A 21,995-nucleotide genomic window follows, 5' to 3' on the forward strand; every position below is an offset into this window, starting at 1 on the left:
AATGCATGGAGACAAGGAGAAGACAGAACCGCTCCTTTGCGATGTGCGCAGAAGAAGCCGCTCGTCCGAGAAAAGCATCCGCCTGAAGTCGCTCTTTCTCGGCAAGCGAGAGAGACGAGACCGCTGCTGAAGGCAGAAAGCGGCATTCGGGGAGAACCGCGATTTCTCGGCCAGCAACTGCAAACTCTCCGAAGCGGTTAACAGAGAGTGGCGCTGTCCACCCACGAGAGCGAAATAGCGAAATTGCTATGCCGAGAACGTGCGATTTCAGAATACTGCATTGCCTGAAAACAGGGGGTTTTTTCTCCGCAGGAAAGAATCCACATCTCTCGACTTTCTGTAACGTCCTCTCTGAAAGCACAACGTGTGTCGCTCCTGGAACTTCTAGCTGCCTTATTAGAGGGGCTTTTCCCTTCTACTCTGTTCGTCACAGAATGCTGAAGTGTAGCATCGGATAAACACACAAAAACGAAATGTCGCTAGAAATAAAGAGAAAAACATAAGAAAGAGAGAAGCGTAATGCAGAATTCATGGACACAAGGAGAAGACAGAACCTCTCCTTTGCGATGTGCGCAGAAGAAGCCGCTCGTCCGAGAAAAGCATCCGCCTGAAGTCGCTCTTTCTCGGCAAGCGAGAGAGACGAGACCGCTGCTGAAGGCAGAAAGCGGCATTCGGGGAGAACCGCGATTTCTCGGCCAGCAACTGCAAACTCTCCGAAGCGGTTAACAGAGAGTGCCGCTGTCGACATGCGTGAGCGAAATAACGGAACTGTGATGCCGAGAACGTGTGAATTCTACATACTGCATTGCCTGAACACAGGGGGTTTTTTCTCCGCAGGAAAGAATCCACATCTCTCGACTTTCTGTAACGTCCTCTCTGAAAGCACAACGTGTGTCGCTCCTGGAACTTCTAGTTGCCTTATTAGAGGGGCTTTTCCCTTCTACTCTGTTCGTCACAGAATGCTGAAGTGTAGCATCGGATAAACACACAAAAAGGAAATGTCGCTAGGAATAAAAGGAAAGGCATAAGAATGAGAGAGAAGCGTAGTGCAGAATGCATGGAGACAAGGAGAAGACAGAACCGCTCCTTTGCGATGTGCGCAGAAGAAGCCGCTCGTCCGAGAAAAGCATCCGCCTGAAGTCGCTCTTTCTCGGCAAGCGAGAGAGACGAGACCGCTGCTGAAGGCAGAAAGCGGCATTCGGGGAGAACCGCGATTTCTCGGCCAGCAACTGCAAACTCTCCGAAGCGGTTAACAGAGAGTGGCGCTGTCCACCCACGAGAGCGAAATAGCGAAATTGCTATGCCGAGAACGTGCGATTTCAGAATACTGCATTGCCTGAACACAGGGGGTTTTTTCTCCGCAGGAAAGAATCCACATCTCTCGACTTTCTGTAACGTCCTCTCTGAAAGCACAACGTGTGTCGCTCCTGGAACTTCTAGTTGCCTTATTAGAGGGGCTTTTCCCTTCTACTCTGTTCGTCACAGAATGCTGAAGTGTAGCATCGGATAAACACACAAAAAGGAAATGTCGCTAGGAATAAAAGGAAAGGCATAAGAATGAGAGAGAAGCGTAGTGCAGAATGCATGGAGACAAGGAGAAGACAGAACCGCTCCTTTGCGATGTGCGCAGAAGAAGCCGCTCGTCCGAGAAAAGCATCCGCCTGAAGTCGCTCTTTCTCGGCAAGCGAGAGAGACGAGACCGCTGCTGAAGGCAGAAAGCGGCATTCGGGGAGAACCGCGATTTCTCGGCCAGCAACTGCAAACTCTCCGAAGCGGTTAACAGAGAGTGGCGCTGTCCACCCACGAGAGCGAAATAGCGAAATTGCTATGCCGAGAACGTGCGATTTCAGAATACTGCATTGCCTGAACACAGGGGGTTTTTTCTCCGCAGGAAAGAATCCACATCTCTCGACTTTCTGTAACGTCCTCTCTGAAAGCACAACGTGTGTCGCTCCTGGAACTTCTAGTTGCCTTATTAGAGGGGCTTTTCCCTTCTACTCTGTTCGTCACAGAATGCTGAAGTGTAGCATCGGATAAACACACAAAAAGGAAATGTCGCTAGGAATAAAAGGAAAGGCATAAGAATGAGAGAGAAGCGTAATGCAGAATGCATGGACACAAGGAGAAGACAGAACCTCTCCTTTGCGATGTGCGCAGAAGAAGCCGCTCGTCCGAGAAAAGCATCCGCCTGAAGTCGCTCTTTCTCGGCAAGCGAGAGAGACGAGACCGCTGCTGAAGGCAGAAAGCGGCATTCGGGGAGAACCGCGATTTCTCGGCCAGCAACTGCAAACTCTCCGAAGCGGTTGACAGAGAGTGCCGTTTTCGACGTGCGTGAGCGAAATAACGGAACTGTGATGCCGAGAACGTGCGAATTCTGCATACTGCATTGCCTGAAAACAGGGGTTTTTTTCTCCGCAGGAAAGAATCCACATCTCTCGACTTTCTGTAACGTCCTCCCTGAAAGCACAACGTGTGTCGCTCCTGGAACTTCTAGCAGCCTTATTAGAGGGGCTTTTCCCTTCTACTCTGTTCGTCACAGAATGCTGAAGTGTAGCATCGGATAAACAGAGAAAAACGAAATGTCGCTAGAAATAAAGAGAAAAACATAAGAATGAGAGAGAAGCGTAATGCAGAATGCATGGACACAAGGAGAAGACAGAACCGCTCCTTTGCGATGTGCGCAGAAGAAGCCGCTCGTCCGAGAAAAGCATCCGGCTGAAGTCGCTCTTTCTCGGCATGCGAGAGAGACGAGACCGCTGCTGAAGGCAGAAAGCGGCATTCGGGGAGAACCGCGATTTCTCGGCCAGCAACTGCAAACTCTCCGAAGCGGTTAACAGAGAGTGCCGCTGTCGACGTGCGTGAGCGAAATAACGGAACTGTGATGCCGAGAACGTGTGAATTCTACATACTGCATTGCCTGAACACAAGGGGGTTTTTTCTCCGCAGGAAAGAATCCACATCTCTCGACTTTCTGTAACGTCCTCTCTGAAAGCACAACGTGTGTCGCTCCTGGAACTTCTAGCTGCCTTATTAGAGGGGCTTTTCCCTTCTACTCTGTTCGTCACAGAATGCTGAAGTGTAGCATCGGATAAACACACAAAAACGAAATGTCGCTAGAAATAAAGAGAAAAACATAAGAAAGAGAGAAGCGTAATGCAGAATGCATGGACACAAGGAGAAGACAGAACCTCTCCTTTGCGATGTGCGCAGAAGAAGCCGCTCGTCCGAGAAAAGCATCCGCCTGAAGTCGCTCTTTCTCGGCAAGCGAGAGAGACGAGACCGCTGCTGAAGGCAGAAAGCGGCATTCGGGGAGAACCGCGATTTCTCGGCCAGCAACTGCAAACTCTCCGAAGCGGTTAACAGAGAGTGCCGCTGTCGACATGCGTGAGCGAAATAACGGAACTGTGATGCCGAGAACGTGTGAATTCTACATACTGCATTGCCTGAACACAGGGGGTTTTTTCTCCGCAGGAAAGAATCCACATCTCTCGACTTTCTGTAACGTCCTCTCTGAAAGCACAACGTGTGTCGCTCCTGGAACTTCTAGTTGCTTTATTAGAGGGGCTTTTCCCTTCTACTCTGTTCGTCACAGAATGCTGAAGTGTAGCATCGGATAAACACACAAAAAGGAAATGTCGCTAGGAATAAAAGGAAAGGCATAAGAATGAGAGAGAAGCGTAGTGCAGAATGCATGGAGACAAGGAGAAGACAGAACCGCTCCTTTGCGATGTGCGCAGAAGAAGCCGCTCGTCCGAGAAAAGCATCCGCCTGAAGTCGCTCTTTCTCGGCAAGCGAGAGAGACGAGACCGCTGCTGAAGGCAGAAAGCGGCATTCGGGGAGAACCGCGATTTCTCGGCCAGCAACTGCAAACTCTCCGAAGCGGTTAACAGAGAGTGGCGCTGTCCACCCACGAGAGCGAAATAGCGAAATTGCTATGCCGAGAACGTGCGATTTCAGAATACTGCATTGCCTGAAAACAGGGGGTTTTTTCTCCGCAGGAAAGAATCCACATCTCTCGACTTTCTGTAACGTCCTCTCTGAAAGCACAACGTGTGTCGCTCCTGGAACTTCTAGCTGCCTTATTAGAGGGGCTTTTCCCTTCTACTCTGTTCGTCACAGAATGCTGAAGTGTAGCATCGGATAAACACACAAAAACGAAATGTCGCTAGAAATAAAGAGAAAAACATAAGAAAGAGAGAAGCGTAATGCAGAATGCATGGACACAAGGAGAAGACAGAACCTCTCCTTTGCGATGTGCGCAGAAGAAGCCGCTCGTCCGAGAAAAGCATCCGCCTGAAGTCGCTCTTTCTCGGCAAGCGAGAGAGACGAGACCGCTGCTGAAGGCAGAAAGCGGCATTCGGGGAGAACCGCGATTTCTCGGCCAGCAACTGCAAACTCTCCGAAGCGGTTAACAGAGAGTGCCGCTGTCGACATGCGTGAGCGAAATAACGGAACTGTGATGCCGAGAACGTGTGAATTCTACATACTGCATTGCCTGAACACAGGGGGTTTTTTCTCCGCAGGAAAGAATCCACATCTCTCGACTTTCTGTAACGTCCTCTCTGAAAGCACAACGTGTGTCGCTCCTGGAACTTCTAGTTGCCTTATTAGAGGGGCTTTTCCCTTCTACTCTGTTCGTCACAGAATGCTGAAGTGTAGCATCGGATAAACACACAAAAACGAAATGTCGCTAGGAATAAAAGGAAAGGCATAAGAATGAGAGAGAAGCGTAGTGCAGAATGCATGGAGACAAGGAGAAGACAGAACCGCTCCTTTGCGATGTGCGCAGAAGAAGCCGCTCGTCCGAGAAAAGCATCCGCCTGAAGTCGCTCTTTCTCGGCAAGCGAGAGAGACGAGACCGCTGCTGAAGGCAGAAAGCGGCATTCGGGGAGAACCGCGATTTCTCGGCCAGCAACTGCAAACTCTCCGAAGCGGTTAACAGAGAGTGGCGCTGTCCACCCACGAGAGCGAAATAGCGAAATTGCTATGCCGAGAACGTGCGATTTCAGAATACTGCATTGCCTGAACACAGGGGGTTTTTTCTCCGCAGGAAAGAATCCACATCTCTCGACTTTCTGTAACGTCCTCTCTGAAAGCACAACGTGTGTCGCTCCTGGAACTTCTAGTTGCCTTATTAGAGGGGCTTTTCCCTTCTACTCTGTTCGTCACAGAATGCTGAAGTGTAGCATCGGATAAACACACAAAAAGGAAATGTCGCTAGGAATAAAAGGAAAGGCATAAGAATGAGAGAGAAGCGTAGTGCAGAATGCATGGAGACAAGGAGAAGACAGAACCGCTCCTTTGCGATGTGCGCAGAAGAAGCCGCTCGTCCGAGAAAAGCATCCGCCTGAAGTCGCTCTTTCTCGGCAAGCGAGAGAGACGAGACCGCTGCTGAAGGCAGAAAGCGGCATTCGGGGAGAACCGCGATTTCTCGGCCAGCAACTGCAAACTCTCCGAAGCGGTTAACAGAGAGTGGCGCTGTCCACCCACGAGAGCGAAATAGCGAAATTGCTATGCCGAGAACGTGCGATTTCAGAATACTGCATTGCCTGAAAACAGGGGGTTTTTTCTCCGCAGGAAAGAATCCACATCTCTCGACTTTCTGTAACGTCCTCTCTGAAAGCACAACGTGTGTCGCTCCTGGAACTTCTAGTTGCCTTATTAGAGGGGCTTTTCCCTTCTACTCTGTTCGTCACAGAATGCTGAAGTGTAGCATCGGATAAACACACAAAAAGGAAATGTCGCTAGGAATAAAAGGAAAGGCATAAGAATGAGAGAGAAGCGTAATGCAGAATGCATGGACACAAGGAGAAGACAGAACCTCTCCTTTGCGATGTGCGCAGAAGAAGCCGCTCCTCCGAGAAAAGCATCCGCCTGAAGTCGCTCTTTCTCGGCAAGCGAGAGAGACGAGACCGCTGCTGAAGGCAGAAAGCGGCATTCGGGGAGAACCGCGATTTCTCGGCCAGCAACTGCAAACTCTCCGAAGCGGTTAACAGAGAGTGCCGCTGTCGACATGCGTGAGCGAAATAACGGAACTGTGATGCCGAGAACGTGTGAATTCTACATACTGCATTGCCTGAACACAGGGGGTTTTTTCTCCGCAGGAAAGAATCCACATCTCTCGACTTTCTGTAACGTCCTCTCTGAAAGCACAACGTGTGTCGCTCCTGGAACTTCTAGTTGCCTTATTAGAGGGGCTTTTCCCTTCTACTCTGTTCGTCACAGAATGCTGAAGTGTAGCATCGGATAAACACACAAAAAGGAAATGTCGCTAGGAATAAAAGGAAAGGCATAAGAATGAGAGAGAAGCGTAGTGCAGAATGCATGGAGACAAGGAGAAGACAGAACCGCTCCTTTGCGATGTGCGCAGAAGAAGCCGCTCGTCCGAGAAAAGCATCCGCCTGAAGTCGCTCTTTCTCGGCAAGCGAGAGAGACGAGACCGCTGCTGAAGGCAGAAAGCGGCATTCGGGGAGAACCGCGATTTCTCGGCCAGCAACTGCAAACTCTCCGAAGCGGTTAACAGAGAGTGGCGCTGTCCACCCACGAGAGCGAAATAGCGAAATTGCTATGCCGAGAACGTGCGATTTCAGAATACTGCATTGCCTGAAAACAGGGGGTTTTTTCTCCGCAGGAAAGAATCCACATCTCTCGACTTTCTGTAACGTCCTCTCTGAAAGCACAACGTGTGTCGCTCCTGGAACTTCTAGTTGCCTTATTAGAGGGGCTTTTCCCTTCTACTCTGTTCGTCACAGAATGCTGAAGTGTAGCATCGGATAAACACACAAAAAGGAAATGTCGCTAGGAATAAAAGGAAAGGCATAAGAATGAGAGAGAAGCGTAGTGCAGAATGCATGGAGACAAGGAGAAGACAGAACCGCTCCTTTGCGATGTGCGCAGAAGAAGCCGCTCGTCCGAGAAAAGCATCCGCCTGAAGTCGCTCTTTCTCGGCAAGCGAGAGAGACGAGACCGCTGCTGAAGGCAGAAAGCGGCATTCGGGGAGAACCGCGATTTCTCGGCCAGCAACTGCAAACTCTCCGAAGCGGTTAACAGAGAGTGGCGCTGTCCACCCACGAGAGCGAAATAGCGAAATTGCTATGCCGAGAACGTGCGATTTCAGAATACTGCATTGCCTGAACACAGGGGGTTTTTTCTCCGCAGGAAAGAATCCACATCTCTCGACTTTCTGTAACCTCCTCTCTGAAAGCACAACGTGTGTCGCTCCTGGAACTTCTAGTTGCCTTATTAGAGGGGCTTTTCCCTTCTACTCTGTTCGTCACAGAATGCTGAAGTGTAGCATCGGATAAACACACAAAAAGGAAATGTCGCTAGGAATAAAAGGAAAGGCATAAGAATGAGAGAGAAGCGTAATGCAGAATGCATGGACACAAGGAGAAGACAGAACCTCTCCTTTGCGATGTGCGCAGAAGAAGCCGCTCGTCCGAGAAAAGCATCCGCCTGAAGTCGCTCTTTCTCGGCAAGCGAGAGAGACGAGACCGCTGCTGAAGGCAGAAAGCGGCATTCGGGGAGAACCGCGATTTCTCGGCCAGCAACTGCAAACTCTCCGAAGCGGTTGACAGAGAGTGCCGTTTTCGACGTGCGTGAGCGAAATAACGGAACTGTGATGCCGAGAACGTGCGAATTCTGCATACTGCATTGCCTGAAAACAGGGGTTTTTTTCTCCGCAGGAAAGAATCCACATCTCTCGACTTTCTGTAACGTCCTCCCTGAAAGCACAACGTGTGTCGCTCCTGGAACTTCTAGCAGCCTTATTAGAGGGGCTTTTCCCTTCTACTCTGTTCGTCACAGAATGCTGAAGTGTAGCATCGGATAAACAGAGAAAAACGAAATGTCGCTAGAAATAAAGAGAAAAACATAAGAATGAGAGAGAAGCGTAATGCAGAATGCATGGACACAAGGAGAAGACAGAACCGCTCCTTTGCGATGTGCGCAGAAGAAGCCGCTCGTCCGAGAAAAGCATCCGGCTGAAGTCGCTCTTTCTCGGCATGCGAGAGAGACGAGACCGCTGCTGAAGGCAGAAAGCGGCATTCGGGGAGAACCGCGATTTCTCGGCCAGCAACTGCAAACTCTCCGAAGCGGTTAACAGAGAGTGCCGCTGTCGACGTGCGTGAGCGAAATAACGGAACTGTGATGCCGAGAACGTGTGAATTCTACATACTGCATTGCCTGAACACAAGGGGGTTTTTTCTCCGCAGGAAAGAATCCACATCTCTCGACTTTCTGTAACGTCCTCTCTGAAAGCACAACGTGTGTCGCTCCTGGAACTTCTAGCTGCCTTATTAGAGGGGCTTTTCCCTTCTACTCTGTTCGTCACAGAATGCTGAAGTGTAGCATCGGATAAACACACAAAAACGAAATGTCGCTAGAAATAAAGAGAAAAACATAAGAATGAGAGAGAAGCGTAATGCAGAATGCATGGACACAAGGAGAAGACAGAACCTCTCCTTTCCGATGTGCGCAGAAGAAGCCGCTCGTCCGAGAAAAGCATCCGCCTGAAGTCGCTCTTTCTCGGCAAGCGAGAGAGACGAGACCGCTGCTGAAGGCAGAAAGCGGCATTCGGGGAGAACCGCGATTTCTCGGCCAGCAACTGCAAACTCTCCGAAGCGGTTGACAGAGAGTGCCGTTTTCGACGTGCGTGAGCGAAATAACGGAACTGTGATGCCGAGAACTTGCGAATTCTGCATACTGCATTGCCTGAACACAGGGGGTTTTTTCTCCACAGGAAAGAATCCACATCTCTCGACTTTCTGTAACGTCCTCCCTGAAAGCACAACGTGTGTCGCTCCTGGAACTTCTAGCTGCCTTATTAGAGGGGCTTTTCCCTTCTACTCTGTTCGTCACAGAATGCTGAAGTGTAGCATCGGATAAACACACAAAAACGAAATGTCGCTAGAAATAAAGAGAAAAACATAAGAATGAGAGAGAAGCGTAGTGCAGAATGCATGGACACAAGGAGAAGACAGAACCGCTCCTTTGCGATGTGCGCAGAAGAAGCCGCTCGTCCGAGAAAAGCATCCGCCTGAAGTCGCTCTTTCTCGGCAAGCGAGAGAGACGAGACCGCTGCTGAAGGCAGAAAGCGGCATTCGGGGAGAACCGCGATTTCTCGGCCAGCAACTGCAAACTCTCCGAAGCGGTTGACAGAGAGTGCCGTTTTCGACGTGCGTGAGCGAAATAACGGAACTGTGATGCCGAGAACGTGCGAATTCTGAATACTGCATTGCCTGAAAACAGGGGTTTTTTTCTCCGCAGGAAAGAATCCACATCTCTCGACTTTCTGTAACGTCCTCTCTGAAAGCACAACGTGTGTCGCTCCTGGAACTTCTAGCTGCCTTATTAGAGGGGCTTTTCCCTTCTACTCTGTTCGTCACAGAATGCTGAAGTGTAGCATCGGATAAACACACAAAAACGAAATGTCGCTAGAAATAAAGAGAAAAACATAAGAATGAGAGAGAAGCGTAATGCAGAATGCATGGACACAAGGAGAAGACAGAACCTCTCCTTTGCGATGTGCGCAGATGAAGCCGCTCGTCCGAGAAAAGCATCCGCCTGAAGTCGCTCTTTCTCGGCAAGCGAGAGAGACGAGACCGCTGCTGAAGGCAGAAAGCGGCATTCGGGGAGAACCGCGATTTCACGGCCAGCAACTGCAAACTCTCCGAAGCGGTTAACAGAGAGTGCCGCTGTCGACATGCGTGAGCGAAATAACGGAACTGTGATGCCGAGAACGTGTGAATTCTACATACTGCATTGCCTGAACACAGGGGGTTTTTTCTCCGCAGGAAAGAATCCACATCTCTCGACTTTCTGTAACGTCCTCTCTGAAAGCACAACGTGTGTCGCTCCTGGAACTTCTAGTTGCCTTATTAGAGGGGCTTTTCCCTTCTACTCTGTTCGTCACAGAATGCTGAAGTGTAGCATCGGATAAACACACAAAAAGGAAATGTCGCTAGGAATAAAAGGAAAGGCATAAGAATGAGAGAGAAGCGTAGTGCAGAATGCATGGAGACAAGGAGAAGACAGAACCTCTCCTTTCCGATGTGCGCAGAAGAAGCCGCTCGTCCGAGAAAAGCATCCGCCTGAAGTCGCTCTTTCTCGGCAAGCGAGAGAGACGAGACCGCTGCTGAAGGCAGAAAGCGGCATTCGGGGAGAACCGCGATTTCTCGGCCAGCAACTGCAAACTCTCCGAAGCGGTTAACAGAGAGTGGCGCTGTCCACCCACGAGAGCGAAATAGCGAAATTGCTATGCCGAGAACGTGCGATTTCAGAATACTGCATTGCCTGAAAACAGGGGTTTTTTTCTCCGCAGGAAAGAATCCACATCTCTCGACTTTCTGTAACGTCCTCTCTGAAAGCACAACGTGTGTCGCTCCTGGAACTTCTAGTTGCCTTATTAGAGGGGCTTTTCCCTTCTACTCTGTTCGTCACAGAATGCTGAAGTGTAGCATCGGATAAACACACAAAAAGGAAATGTCGCTAGGAATAAAAGGAAAGGCATAAGAATGAGAGAGAAGCGTAATGCAGAATGCATGGACACAAGGAGAAGACAGAACCTCTCCTTTGCGATGTGCGCAGAAGAAGCCGCTCGTCCGAGAAAAGCATCCACCTGAAGTCGCTCTTTCTCGGCAAGCGAGAGAGACGAGACCGCTGCTGAAGGCAGAAAGCGGCATTCGGGGAGAACCGCGATTTCACGGCCATCAACTGCAAACTCTCCGAAGCGGTTAACAGAGAGTGGCGCTGTCGACATGCGTGAGCGAAATAACGGAACTGTGATGCCGAGAACGTGTGAATTCTACATACTGCATTGCCTGAACACAGGGGGTTTTTTCTCCGCAGGAAAGAATCCACATCTCTCGACTTTCTGTAACGTCCTCTCTGAAAGCACAACGTGTGTCGCTCCTGGAACTTCTAGTTGCCTTATTAGAGGGGCTTTTCCCTTCTACTCTGTTCGTCACAGAATGCTGAAGTGTAGCATCGGATAAACACACAAAAAGGAAATGTCGCTAGGAATAAAAGGAAAGGCATAAGAATGAGAGAGAAGCGTAGTGCAGAATGCATGGAGACAAGGAGAAGACAGAACCGCTCCTTTGCGATGTGCGCAGAAGAAGCCGCTCGTCCGAGAAAAGCATCCGCCTGAAGTCGCTCTTTCTCGGCAAGCGAGAGAGACGAGACCGCTGCTGAAGGCAGAAAGCGGCATTCGGGGAGAACCGCGATTTCTCGGCCAGCAACTGCAAACTCTCCGAAGCGGTTAACAGAGAGTGGCGCTGTCCACCCACGAGAGCGAAATAGCGAAATTGCTATGCCGAGAACGTGCGATTTCAGAATACTGCATTGCCTGAAAACAGGGGGTTTTTTCTCCGCAGGAAAGAATCCACATCTCTCGACTTTCTGTAACGTCCTCTCTGAAAGCACAACGTGTGTCGCACCTGGAACTTCTAGTTGCCTTATTAGAGGGGCTTTTCCCTTCTACTCTGTTCGTCACAGAATGCTGAAGTGTAGCATCGGATAAACACACAAAAAGGAAATGTCGCTAGGAATAAAAGGAAAGGCATAAGAATGAGAGAGAAGCGTAGTGCAGAATGCATGGAGACAAGGAGAAGACAGAACCGCTCCTTTGCGATGTGCGCAGAAGAAGCCGCTCGTCCGAGAAAAGCATCCGCCTGAAGTCGCTCTTTCTCGGCATGCGAGAGAGACGAGACCGCTGCTGAAGGCAGAAAGCGGCATTCGGGGAGAACCGCGATTTCTCGGCCAGCAACTGCAAACTCTCCGAAGCGGTTAACAGAGAGTGGCACTGTCCACCCACGAGAGCGAAATAGCGAAATTGCTATGCCGAGAACGTGCGATTTCAGAATACTGCATTGCCTGAACACAGGGGGTTTTTTCTCCGCAGGAAAGAATCCACATCTCTCGACTTTCTGTAACGTCCTCTCTGAAAGCACAACGTGTGTCGCTCATGGAACTTCTAGCTGCCTTATTAGAGGGGCTTTTCCCTTCTACTCTGTTCGTCACAGAATGCTGAAGTGTAGCATCGGATAAACAGAGAAAAACGAAATGTCGCTTGAAATAAAGAGAAAAACATAAGAATGAGAGAGAAGCGTAATGCAGAATGCATGGACACAAGGAGAAGACAGAACCTCTCCTTTGCGATGTGCGCAGAAGAAGCCGCTCGTCCGAGAAAAGCATCCGCCTGAAGTCGCTCTTTCTCGGCAAGCGAGAGAGACGAGACCGCTGCTGAAGGCAGAAAGCGGCATTCGGGGAGAACCGCGATTTCTCGGCCAGCAACTGCAAACTCTCCGAAGCGGTTGACAGAGAGTGCCGTTTTCGACGTGCGTGAGCGAAATAACGGAACTGTGATGCCGAGAACGTGCGAATTCTGCATACTGCATTGCCTGAAAACAGGGGTTTTTTTCTCCGCAGGAAAGAATCCACATCTCTCGACTTTCTGTAACGTCCTCCCTGAAAGCACAACGTGTGTCGCTCATGGAACTTCTAGCTGCCTTACTCGAGGGGCTTTTCCCTTCTACTCTGTTCGTCACAGAATGCTGAAGTGTAGCATCGGATAAACAGAGAAAAACGAAATGTCGCTAGGAATAAAAGGAAAGGCATAAGAATGAGAGAGAAGCGTAGTGCAGAATGCATGGAGACAAGGAGAAGACAGAACCGCTCCTTTGCGATGTGCGCAGAAGAAGCCGCTCGTCCGAGAAAAGCATCCGGCTGAAGTCGCTCTTTCTCGGCATGCGAGAGAGACGAGACCGCTGCTGAAGGCAGAAAGCGGCATTCGGGGAGAACCGCGATTTCTCGGCCAGCAACTGCAAACTCTCCGAAGCGGTTAACAGAGAGTGCCGCTGTCGACGTGCGTGAGCGAAATAACGGAACTGTGATGCCGAGAACGTGTGAATTCTACATACTGCATTGCCTGAACACAAGGGGGTTTTTTCTCCGCAGGAAAGAATCCACATCTCTCGACTTTCTGTAACGTCCTCTCTGAAAGCACAACGTGTGTCGCTCCTGGAACTTCTAGCTGCCTTATTAGAGGGGCTTTTCCCTTCTACTCTGTTCGTCACAGAATGCTGAAGTGTAGCATCGGATAAACACACAAAAACGAAATGTCGCTAGAAATAAAGAGAAAAACATAAGAATGAGAGAGAAGCGTAATGCAGAATGCATGGACACAAGGAGAAGACAGAACCTCTCCTTTCCGATGTGCGCAGAAGCCGCTCGTCCGAGAAAAGCATCCGCCTGAAGTCGCTCTTTCTCGGCAAGCGAGAGAGACGAGACCGCTGCTGAAGGCAGAAAGCGGCATTCGGGGAGAACCGCGATTTCTCGGCCAGCAACTGCAAACTCTCCGAAGCGGTTGACAGAGAGTGCCGTTTTCGACGTGCGTGAGCGAAATAACGGAACTGTGATGCCGAGAACTTGCGAATTCTGCATACTGCATTGCCTGAACACAGGGGGTTTTTTCTCCACAGGAAAGAATCCACATCTCTCGACTTTCTGTAACGTCCTCTCTGAAAGCACAACGTGTGTCGCTCCTGGAACTTCTAGCTGCCTTATTAGAGGGGCTTTTCCCTTCTACTCTGTTCGTCACAGAATGCTGAAGTGTAGCATCGGATAAACACACAAAAACGAAATGTCGCTAGAAATAAAGAGAAAAACATAAGAATGAGAGAGAAGCGTAATGCAGAATGCATGGACACAAGGAGAAGACAGAACCTCTCCTTTGCGATGTGCGCAGATGAAGCCGCTCGTCCGAGAAAAGCATCCGCCTGAAGTCGCTCTTTCTCGGCAAGCGAGAGAGACGAGACCGCTGCTGAAGGCAGAAAGCGGCATTCGGGGAGAACCGCGATTTCTCGGCCAGCAACTGCAAACTCTCCGAAGCGGTTGACAGAGAGTGCCGTTTTCGACGTGCGTGAGCGAAATAACGGAACTGTGATGCCGAGAACGTGCGAATTCTGCATACTGCATTGCCTGAAAACAGGGGTTTTTTTCTCCGCAGGAAAGAATCCACATCTCTCGACTTTCTGTAACGTCCTCCCTGAAAGCACAACGTGTGTCGCTCATGGAACTTCTAGCTGCCTTACTCGAGGGGCTTTTCCCTTCTACTCTGTTCGTCACAGAATGCTGCAGTGTAGCATCGGAAAAACAGAGAAAAACGAAATGTCGCTAGGAATAAAAGGAAAGGCATAAGAATGAGAGAGAAGCGTAGTGCAGAATGCATGGAGACAAGGAGAAGACAGAACCGCTCCTTTGCGATGTGCGCAGAAGAAGCCGCTCGTCCGAGAAAAGCATCCGGCTGAAGTCGCTCTTTCTCGGCATGCGAGAGAGACGAGACCGCTGCTGAAGGCAGAAAGCGGCATTCGGGGAGAACCGCGATTTCTCGGCCAGCAACTGCAAACTCTCCGAAGCGGTTAACAGAGAGTGCCGCTGTCGACGTGCGTGAGCGAAATAACGGAACTGTGATGCCGAGAACGTGTGAATTCTACATACTGCATTGCCTGAACACAAGGGGGTTTTTTCTCCGCAGGAAAGAATCCACATCTCTCGACTTTCTGTAACGTCCTCTCTGAAAGCACAACGTGTGTCGCTCCTGGAACTTCTAGCTGCCTTATTAGAGGGGCTTTTCCCTTCTACTCTGTTCGTCACAGAATGCTGAAGTGTAGCATCGGATAAACACACAAAAACGAAATGTCGCTAGAAATAAAGAGAAAAACATAAGAATGAGAGAGAAGCGTAATGCAGAATGCATGGACACAAGGAGAAGACAGAACCTCTCCTTTCCGATGTGCGCAGAAGAAGCCGCTCGTCCGAGAAAAGCATCCGCCTGAAGTCGCTCTTTCTCGGCAAGCGAGAGAGACGAGACCGCTGCTGAAGGCAGAAAGCGGCATTCGGGGAGAACCGCGATTTCTCGGCCAGCAACTGCAAACTCTCCGAAGCGGTTGACAGAGAGTGCCGTTTTCGATGTGCGTGAGCGAAATAACGGAACTGTGATGCCGAGAACTTGCGAATTCTGCATACTGCATTGCCTGAACACAGGGGGTTTTTTCTCCACAGGAAAGAATCCACATCTCTCGACTTTCTGTAACGTCCTCTCTGAAAGCACAACGTGTGTCGCTCCTGGAACTTCTAGCTGCCTTATTAGAGGGGCTTTTCCCTTCTACTCTGTTCGTCACAGAATGCTGAAGTGTAGCATCGGATAAACACACAAAAACGAAATGTCGCTAGAAATAAAGAGAAAAACATAAGAATGAGAGAGAAGCGTAATGCAGAATGCATGGACACAAGGAGAAGACAGAACCGCTCCTTTGCGATGTGCGCAGAAGAAGCCGCTCGTCCGAGAAAAGCATCCGCCTGAAGTCGCTCTTTCTCGGCAAGCGAGAGAGACGAGACCGCTGCTGAAGGCAGAAAGCGGCATTCGGGGAGAACCGCGATTTCTCGGCCAGCAACTGCAAACTCTCCGAAGCGGTTAACAGAGAGTGGCGCTGTCCACCCACGAGAGCGAAATAGCGAAATTGCTATGCCGAGAACGTGCGATTTCAGAATACTGCATTGCCTGAACACAGGGGGTTTTTTCTCCGCAGGAAAGAATCCACATCTCTCGACTTTCTGTAACGTCCTCCCTGAAAGCACAACGTGTGTCGCTCATGGAACTTCTAGCTGCCTTATTAGAGGGGCTTTTCCCTTCTACTCTGTTCGTTACAGAATGCTGAAGTGTAGCATCGGATAAACAGAGAAAAACGAAATGTCGCTAGGAATAAAAGGAAAGGCATAAGAATGAGAGAGAAGCGTAGTGCAGAATGCATGGAGACAAGGAGAAGACAGAACCGCTCCTTTGCGATGTGCGCAGAAGAAGCCGCTCGTCCGAGAAAAGCATCCGCCTGAAGTCGCTCTTTCTCGGCAAGCGAGAGAGACGAGACCGCTGCTGAAGGCAGAAAGCGGCATTCGGGGAGAACCGCGATTTCTCGGCCAGCAACTGCAAACTCTCCGAAGCGGTTAACAGAGAGTGCCGCTGTCGACGTGCGTGAGCGAAATAACGGAACTGTGATGCCGAGAACGTGTGAATTCTACATACTGCATTTCCTGAAAACAGGGGGTTTTTTCTCCGCAGGAAAGAATCCACATCTCTCGACTTTCTGTAACGTCCTCTCTGAAAGCACAACGTGTGTCGCTCCTGGAACTTCTAGCTGCCTTATTAGAGGGGCTTTTCCCTTCTACTCTGTTCGTCACAGAATGCTGCAGTGTAGCATCGGAAAAACAGAGAAAAACGAAATGTCGCTAGGAATAAAAGGAAAGGCATAAGAATGAGAGAGAAGCGTAGTGCAGAATGCATGGAGACAAGGAGAAGACAGAACCGCTCCTTTGCGATGTGCGCAGAAGAAGCCGCTCGTCCGAGAAAAGCATCCGCCTGAAGTCGCTCTTTCTCGGCAAGCGAGAGAGACGAGACCGCTGCTGAAGGCAGAAAGCGGCATTCGGGGAGAACCGCGATTTCTCGGCCAGCAACTGCAAACTCTCCGAAGCGGTTAACAGAGAGTGGCGCTGTCCACCCACGAGAGCGAAATAGCGAAATTGCTATGCCGAGAACGTGCGATTTCAGAATACTGCATTGCCTGAACACAGGGGGTTTTTTCTCCGCAGGAAAGAATCCACATCTCTCGACTTTCTGTAACGTCCTCCCTGAAAGCACAACGTGTGTCGCTCATGGAACTTCTAGCTGCCTTATTAGAGGGGCTTTTCCCTTCTACTCTGTTCGTTACAGAATGCTGAAGTGTAGCATCGGATAAACAGAGAAAAACGAAATGTCGCTAGGAATAAAAGGAAAGGCATAAGAATGAGAGAGAAGCGTAGTGCAGAATGCATGGAGACAAGGAGAAGACAGAACCGCTCCTTTGCGATGTGCGCAGAAGAAGCCGCTCGTCCGAGAAAAGCATCCGCCTGAAGTCGCTCTTTCTCGGCAAGCGAGAGAGACGAGACCGCTGCTGAAGGCAGAAAGCGGCATTCGGGGAGAACCGCGATTTCTCGGCCAGCAACTGCAAACTCTCCGAAGCGGTTAACAGAGAGTGGCGCTGTCCACCCACGAGAGCGAAATAGCGAAATTGCTATGCCGAGAACGTGCGATTTCAGAATACTGCATTGCCTGAAAACAGGGGTTTTTTTCTCCGCAGGAAAGAATCCACATCTCTCGACTTTCTGTAACGTCCTCTCTGAAAGCACAACGTGTGTCGCTCCTGGAACTTCTAGTTGCCTTATTAGAGGGGCTTTTCCCTTCTACTCTGTTCGTCACAGAATGCTGAAGTGTAGCATCGGATAAACACACAAAAAGGAAATGTCGCTAGGAATAAAAGGAAAGGCATAAGAATGAGAGAGAAGCGTAATGCAGAATGCATGGACACAAGGAGAAGACAGAACCTCTCCTTTGCGATGTGCGCAGAAGAAGCCGCTCGTCCGAGAAAAGCATCCGCCTGAAGTCGCTCTTTCTCGGCAAGCGAGAGAGACGAGACCGCTGCTGAAGGCAGAAAGCGGCATTCGGGGAGAACCGCGATTTCTCGGCCAGCAACTGCAAACTCTCCGAAGCGGTTGACAGAGAGTGCCGTTTTCGACGTGCGTGAGCGAAATAACGGAACTGTGATGCCGAGAACGTGCGAATTCTGCATACTGCATTGCCTGAAAACAGGGGTTTTTTTCTCCGCAGGAAAGAATCCACATCTCTCGACTTTCTGTAACGTCCTCCCTGAAAGCACAACCTCAGCGGCCCCACCCGCAGCCCCGCGCCCGTTGCTCGGCAGCTGCGAGCCAACCGAGCCTGCCGGGAAGGTGGAGGGGCAGCACCACGGATAGCTCTTATTGGTCGAAGGAGGTGAGGGCGGAGCTCGAGGACGGCCGTCTTCTTCGCTATTGGCGGAGAGAGCCGTCAGTGCGGGGCGGGGGGCGGGGCCTCGCGGCTAGCGGGGCCGCGTTGAACGCCGCGGTAGGGCGGGGGAACGGAGCGAGGGGGCGGCGGCGGTCGAGGGTAAGCGAGCCGCCGGCTGCGAGGAGAGCGGCGCGAGGTAGGGAGCGGCGCGGGGGCCGTCCTCACCTGTCACCGGGCGCTCCGCCCTCCCTCCTCGCGGCCCCCGGGCTCCGGCCGCGGGCGCGGTCCCTCGCGGTAGCGGCCGGGCTGGGGCTGTGCTTTCGTCTAAGGGGACCCTCGTCCGGCTGCCCTCAGGTAGGTGGGAGGGGGGCGGAGAGGGCAGACCCCGGGAAGGCCGCCTCTGGGCGCGAGGGCTCCCCGCCGCCGTCGCTGCGGCAGGCGGCACCCCGGAGTGGCGCTGCGCGAGGGGGGGAGCGGCTGGGGGCTGCGGCTGGGGGCTGCGGTTGGGGGCCGCCTCCGTGCGCGGGGCGGGGGGAGTTGCGAGGGCAGAGCCGCGTGACTTCTTATTCGTATAGCCGCGCTTCTTTTCACAGCAACGTGAATAGCTGTAAAACACATAATTCTACCTAAATTAAGTTGTTTAAATTGGAGATAAACAGATGTCTTAGACCTGCTTCTCTTATAAGAAATCTCCCTGTAAGTAAGTCGGCACGCGTGTTGTACCCTGATGAGCATTTTGATCCTGGAACCCTTTTATAGATGAAGTTGATGTATTTCTTCAAGTTCTCATAGAGCAAATTTAAAGTGGCATGGATCCAATGGAAGGTACAACCAGTTCTTTGGATATAAACGCGTTAAACACCAGAAAGATTGTTTATTCCTCTCATGTCTTGCATGTTTTAAATCAAAGCTGAATGTCTTCTCCTTTACTTGTTAGTGTTTTGCTATACTTCGTGATGCTCAGGGGCTGTTTGACATCTTCTTCTTATTCGCAGCTTCCTTTGATGGGGAGAAGCATGCCATCAATCTTCCTTCTGTAAACAGTGCATCGTTTGTCCTACGTTTCTTGGAGAAACTCTGCCACAGTCTTCAATGCGATAATCTTTTCAGTAGCCAGCCTTTCAGCCCCTACATGGGGTGTGCACATAGTCCCACGGAGTACGATAGGAACAAACCAGGTACTATCAAACAGCTGTTGTTTACAAGTACTGATATTTTTGATAAGTGTGGTTACTTTATGAAATTTAACATTTTAATCTGCTTTGCTATAACTTTAATTGATTGAAATGAATACTCTTCAGTTCTTAGAGGATTCGTTCCAGAGCACAAGTGCTGTGGCAGGTTGGGATAGCTCATACCACATGTGCAGAAATCATTTTGTTCTGCTCACTCTTTCTTGTGGTCAAGTAGGAATTGTACCACTGGGTTACTAAAAGAACAGACTCAAAACTTCACATTTTGCCTGTTCAATTTATGTTTGAATCATAAAATAACCTTGGAGAAAGATGCTTACTACCTTATAAGAAGGGGCTTGCTCTGAGAGATGATTCAGTTCAGCCTATCCTACAACATTAAATACTCTTTTCTTCCTTCTTTGTTCACCTTGCTCAGTGGCGGCTCCAAAATTTTAAATTCTGCAGCATACAGTCTAGTAGAGAAGGTGGGTTTTGCAGCTGGCTGCTTGTGACATTTTATGTGAGTTTTAGTACTCTGGGGGTATATAGAGTGAGAAGGAAATAACATGCTCAGGGTCTCCCATCAAATGGCTTGCAGTGCTGGTATTACGAGTCCCGGTCCAAGGGTTATCAGGAGCCATAGCTGAGAAAACTTTGACATCAATGCAGTTTCAGTCTTAGAGGTGCTGCTTTAGAAAATAAAGTATTGTGGTGGTTTTGGTATTTCGGTTTTTATTTGTTTTGTTTTGTTTTTTTCCAGTAGAGAAATTGTATTTGTTTCATTTCAACAAATAAAAGTCATTTGCTTTAATACTTTTCAGGAAAGTAGCCTAAATTTGGAAATTTGGATGATGATAGTATAAACTAAGCTGTTACTTCAGCTTTTGAAGTTTGTATTGAATGACCGATTCTATGTGAAATGGATTTGTTACCTGGTGAATGACTTGATGTATGTTTTTGCTTTTGTACTTTCATGATAAGCCTTAAACCACTTTGCACAGTTTCCAGGTAAGTACTGTTCTTTTGTTTAGCACTGAAAGTCAAACTGTAGTGTGGAAATCATACATGCATGGTTGCTGAAGATAGCAGATACTGACCATTGTGCACAGACATTATTAACGCTGTGTGGGTGCTTCAGAATGGGCACCAATAGCAGGCGTATGCTATAGGGTTTGGTTTGTTGTATCGTCTCAAATCTGAGAAAAAATAGGGCAGCAAGGACAACTTTTAAGAATAGATTTTTGGTAGTTTAGAGCATGTACTGGTAGTTCTTGCTTTGCTGGGACTATTGCGTGAGTAGAGATGCAGGTTGTGATAGCTTTGTACGTTAGCAGGGTACGGAAAGGCTTTAGAGGTCAGATGGGAGTGAATTTGGGACTTAAGAAACAATGCAGTTCTAGCACGTGAAACATGTCTCTATTCTGTGTGCACTAGGTGTGAAGAAAGCAGAAATATTGTGTATAAATATGGCTTGTTCTTTTTCAGTGTGTGCTTATGTCAACAAGCATGGAAATTCTGGGCCTCACCTGGGTAAGAAAAAGGTTCAGGAGCTTCCAGATCACTTTGGACCAGGTCCTGTCAACGTGGTACTTCAACAAGCTGTACAAGCTTGTGTGGATTGTGCCTATCAATCCAAAACAGTCTTTGGATTTCTGAAATCTGGCCATCATGGAGGGGAAATGATAACTGGTATGTGAAGGTGTTTCTAATTTTTTTGTTTCTTCACTTGTTTGTGAACCTAGGGTAGGGAGAAAGAACGGAAGTAACCTGCAGTGAGATTCTATCACTTTTGTAACTCCTTAAGCATAGTCAAGAATGTATGTTTGTGAACTACTTTATTAAGATAGTCCTGGTGGAGTATACTTTATATCACTGGGAGTCCAGGATTTTCTGAACAGTTCTTAAATCAGAGTCTAGCAATAGCAAAGTTGAATTACATGTACACTGTACAGTTAGATTGTTGGTAATAAGCAGAGCTTGTGCATCTCAACAGCTGCAGCTATACAAGCTATACATTTGTCAAGTAAGCTCAGTATGAGTGGAGTATCAGCTTTATTAATTCAAGTCATTCTCATAATCTTATCCATACATAATGTTTGTGTTCTTAATACCTTAACCAAGTGAGTGAAAAGTTTCCAGCTAATCTGTTTAGCTTCCAGGCAAGTGATTCCACATGTTAAATTTGCTGCTTCCTCCTTTCTCCCATTCCCTGGTCTCTTAGGTCAGTGTTCGTTCTCTTATGTCCTCTATTAAGGAATAGGTTTAGTTCTGCTACATATTAATGCCATGCCTACAGATAAATTATCCTTACATCTCAAACTGAATAGCTGCTGCTTGACATTTTTTTTTTCCTTCTAGGCTAGGAAGTCTCTGTATGGCAGTTAGCACATCAATTCATAATTCTATCACTGGCAGTAAAAAGACTTGGTGTTACTTTAATCTCCTTACATTAACACCAGGTGTGAAAGATGATTAGTGGAATACAGGTTTAATTAAATCCTTGTAAAAGATGTTGCTATCTAACAGTGTCTGTAACATAGCACCCTGACCTGCATATAGCAGAATTTCAGTAGTCCTTGCTTATGTGTCTGCACAAGTTTGTTCAAAAGATAGATGCTTCTTTTCTACTTTGTAAGAGAAGTTTACTGGAACTGTGTAAGTATGGGTTTGAAACTTGTATTACTTTATTTTTTGCAAAACATATGAAATTTTATTATATTATTAATATAATAACATAGTTGTGCCTCGTTGTGCCTCATTCCAACAAGTCATGTTTTTGGGAACAAAATACACTGAGATGTGCTTTGCCAGTATTCTGATTGTTATTGTTCTAGAAGAAGGACTAAATTGTAGGCCAGTGGTGAATGTGGGCTATGATGGAATAGTTGAAAGTAATTATTTTACAAAGCAGATGTAAAAAAAAAAAAAAAAAAAAAAAAAAAAGAAATCTATCTAGTTCTGAT

The 21,995-nt window shown here is 48.9% G+C and overlaps 1 protein-coding gene across 13 annotated transcripts in view; it reads left to right on the forward strand.

The window, feature by feature from the left end:
- LOC149916510 (sex comb on midleg-like protein 2) overlaps positions 1 to 20,973 on the forward strand; it is a 270,511-nt gene extending 249,538 nt beyond the window's left edge. For 5 of the 13 annotated variants that reach the window (XR_016469506.1, XR_016469501.1, XR_016469504.1 and 2 more), the window contains one exon: positions 18,853 to 19,460. Coding sequence is in view for 1 of the 13 variants with exons in the window: in XM_090146947.1 (XP_090003073.1) it covers positions 18,853 to 18,897 (45 nt within the window). In the remaining 12 variants the exon portion in view is untranslated. The other 8 variants (XR_016469497.1, XR_016469499.1, XR_016469498.1 and 5 more) reach the window with 8 other exon arrangements.
- Positions 20,974 to 21,995: the final 1,022 nt, after the last annotated feature.

This window comes from Phasianus colchicus, chromosome 10, assembly GCF_987193195.1.
Source record: "Phasianus colchicus chromosome 10, bPhaCol1.hap1.1, whole genome shotgun sequence".
In the NCBI taxonomy this organism is placed as follows: Eukaryota; Metazoa; Chordata; class Aves; order Galliformes; family Phasianidae; genus Phasianus; species Phasianus colchicus.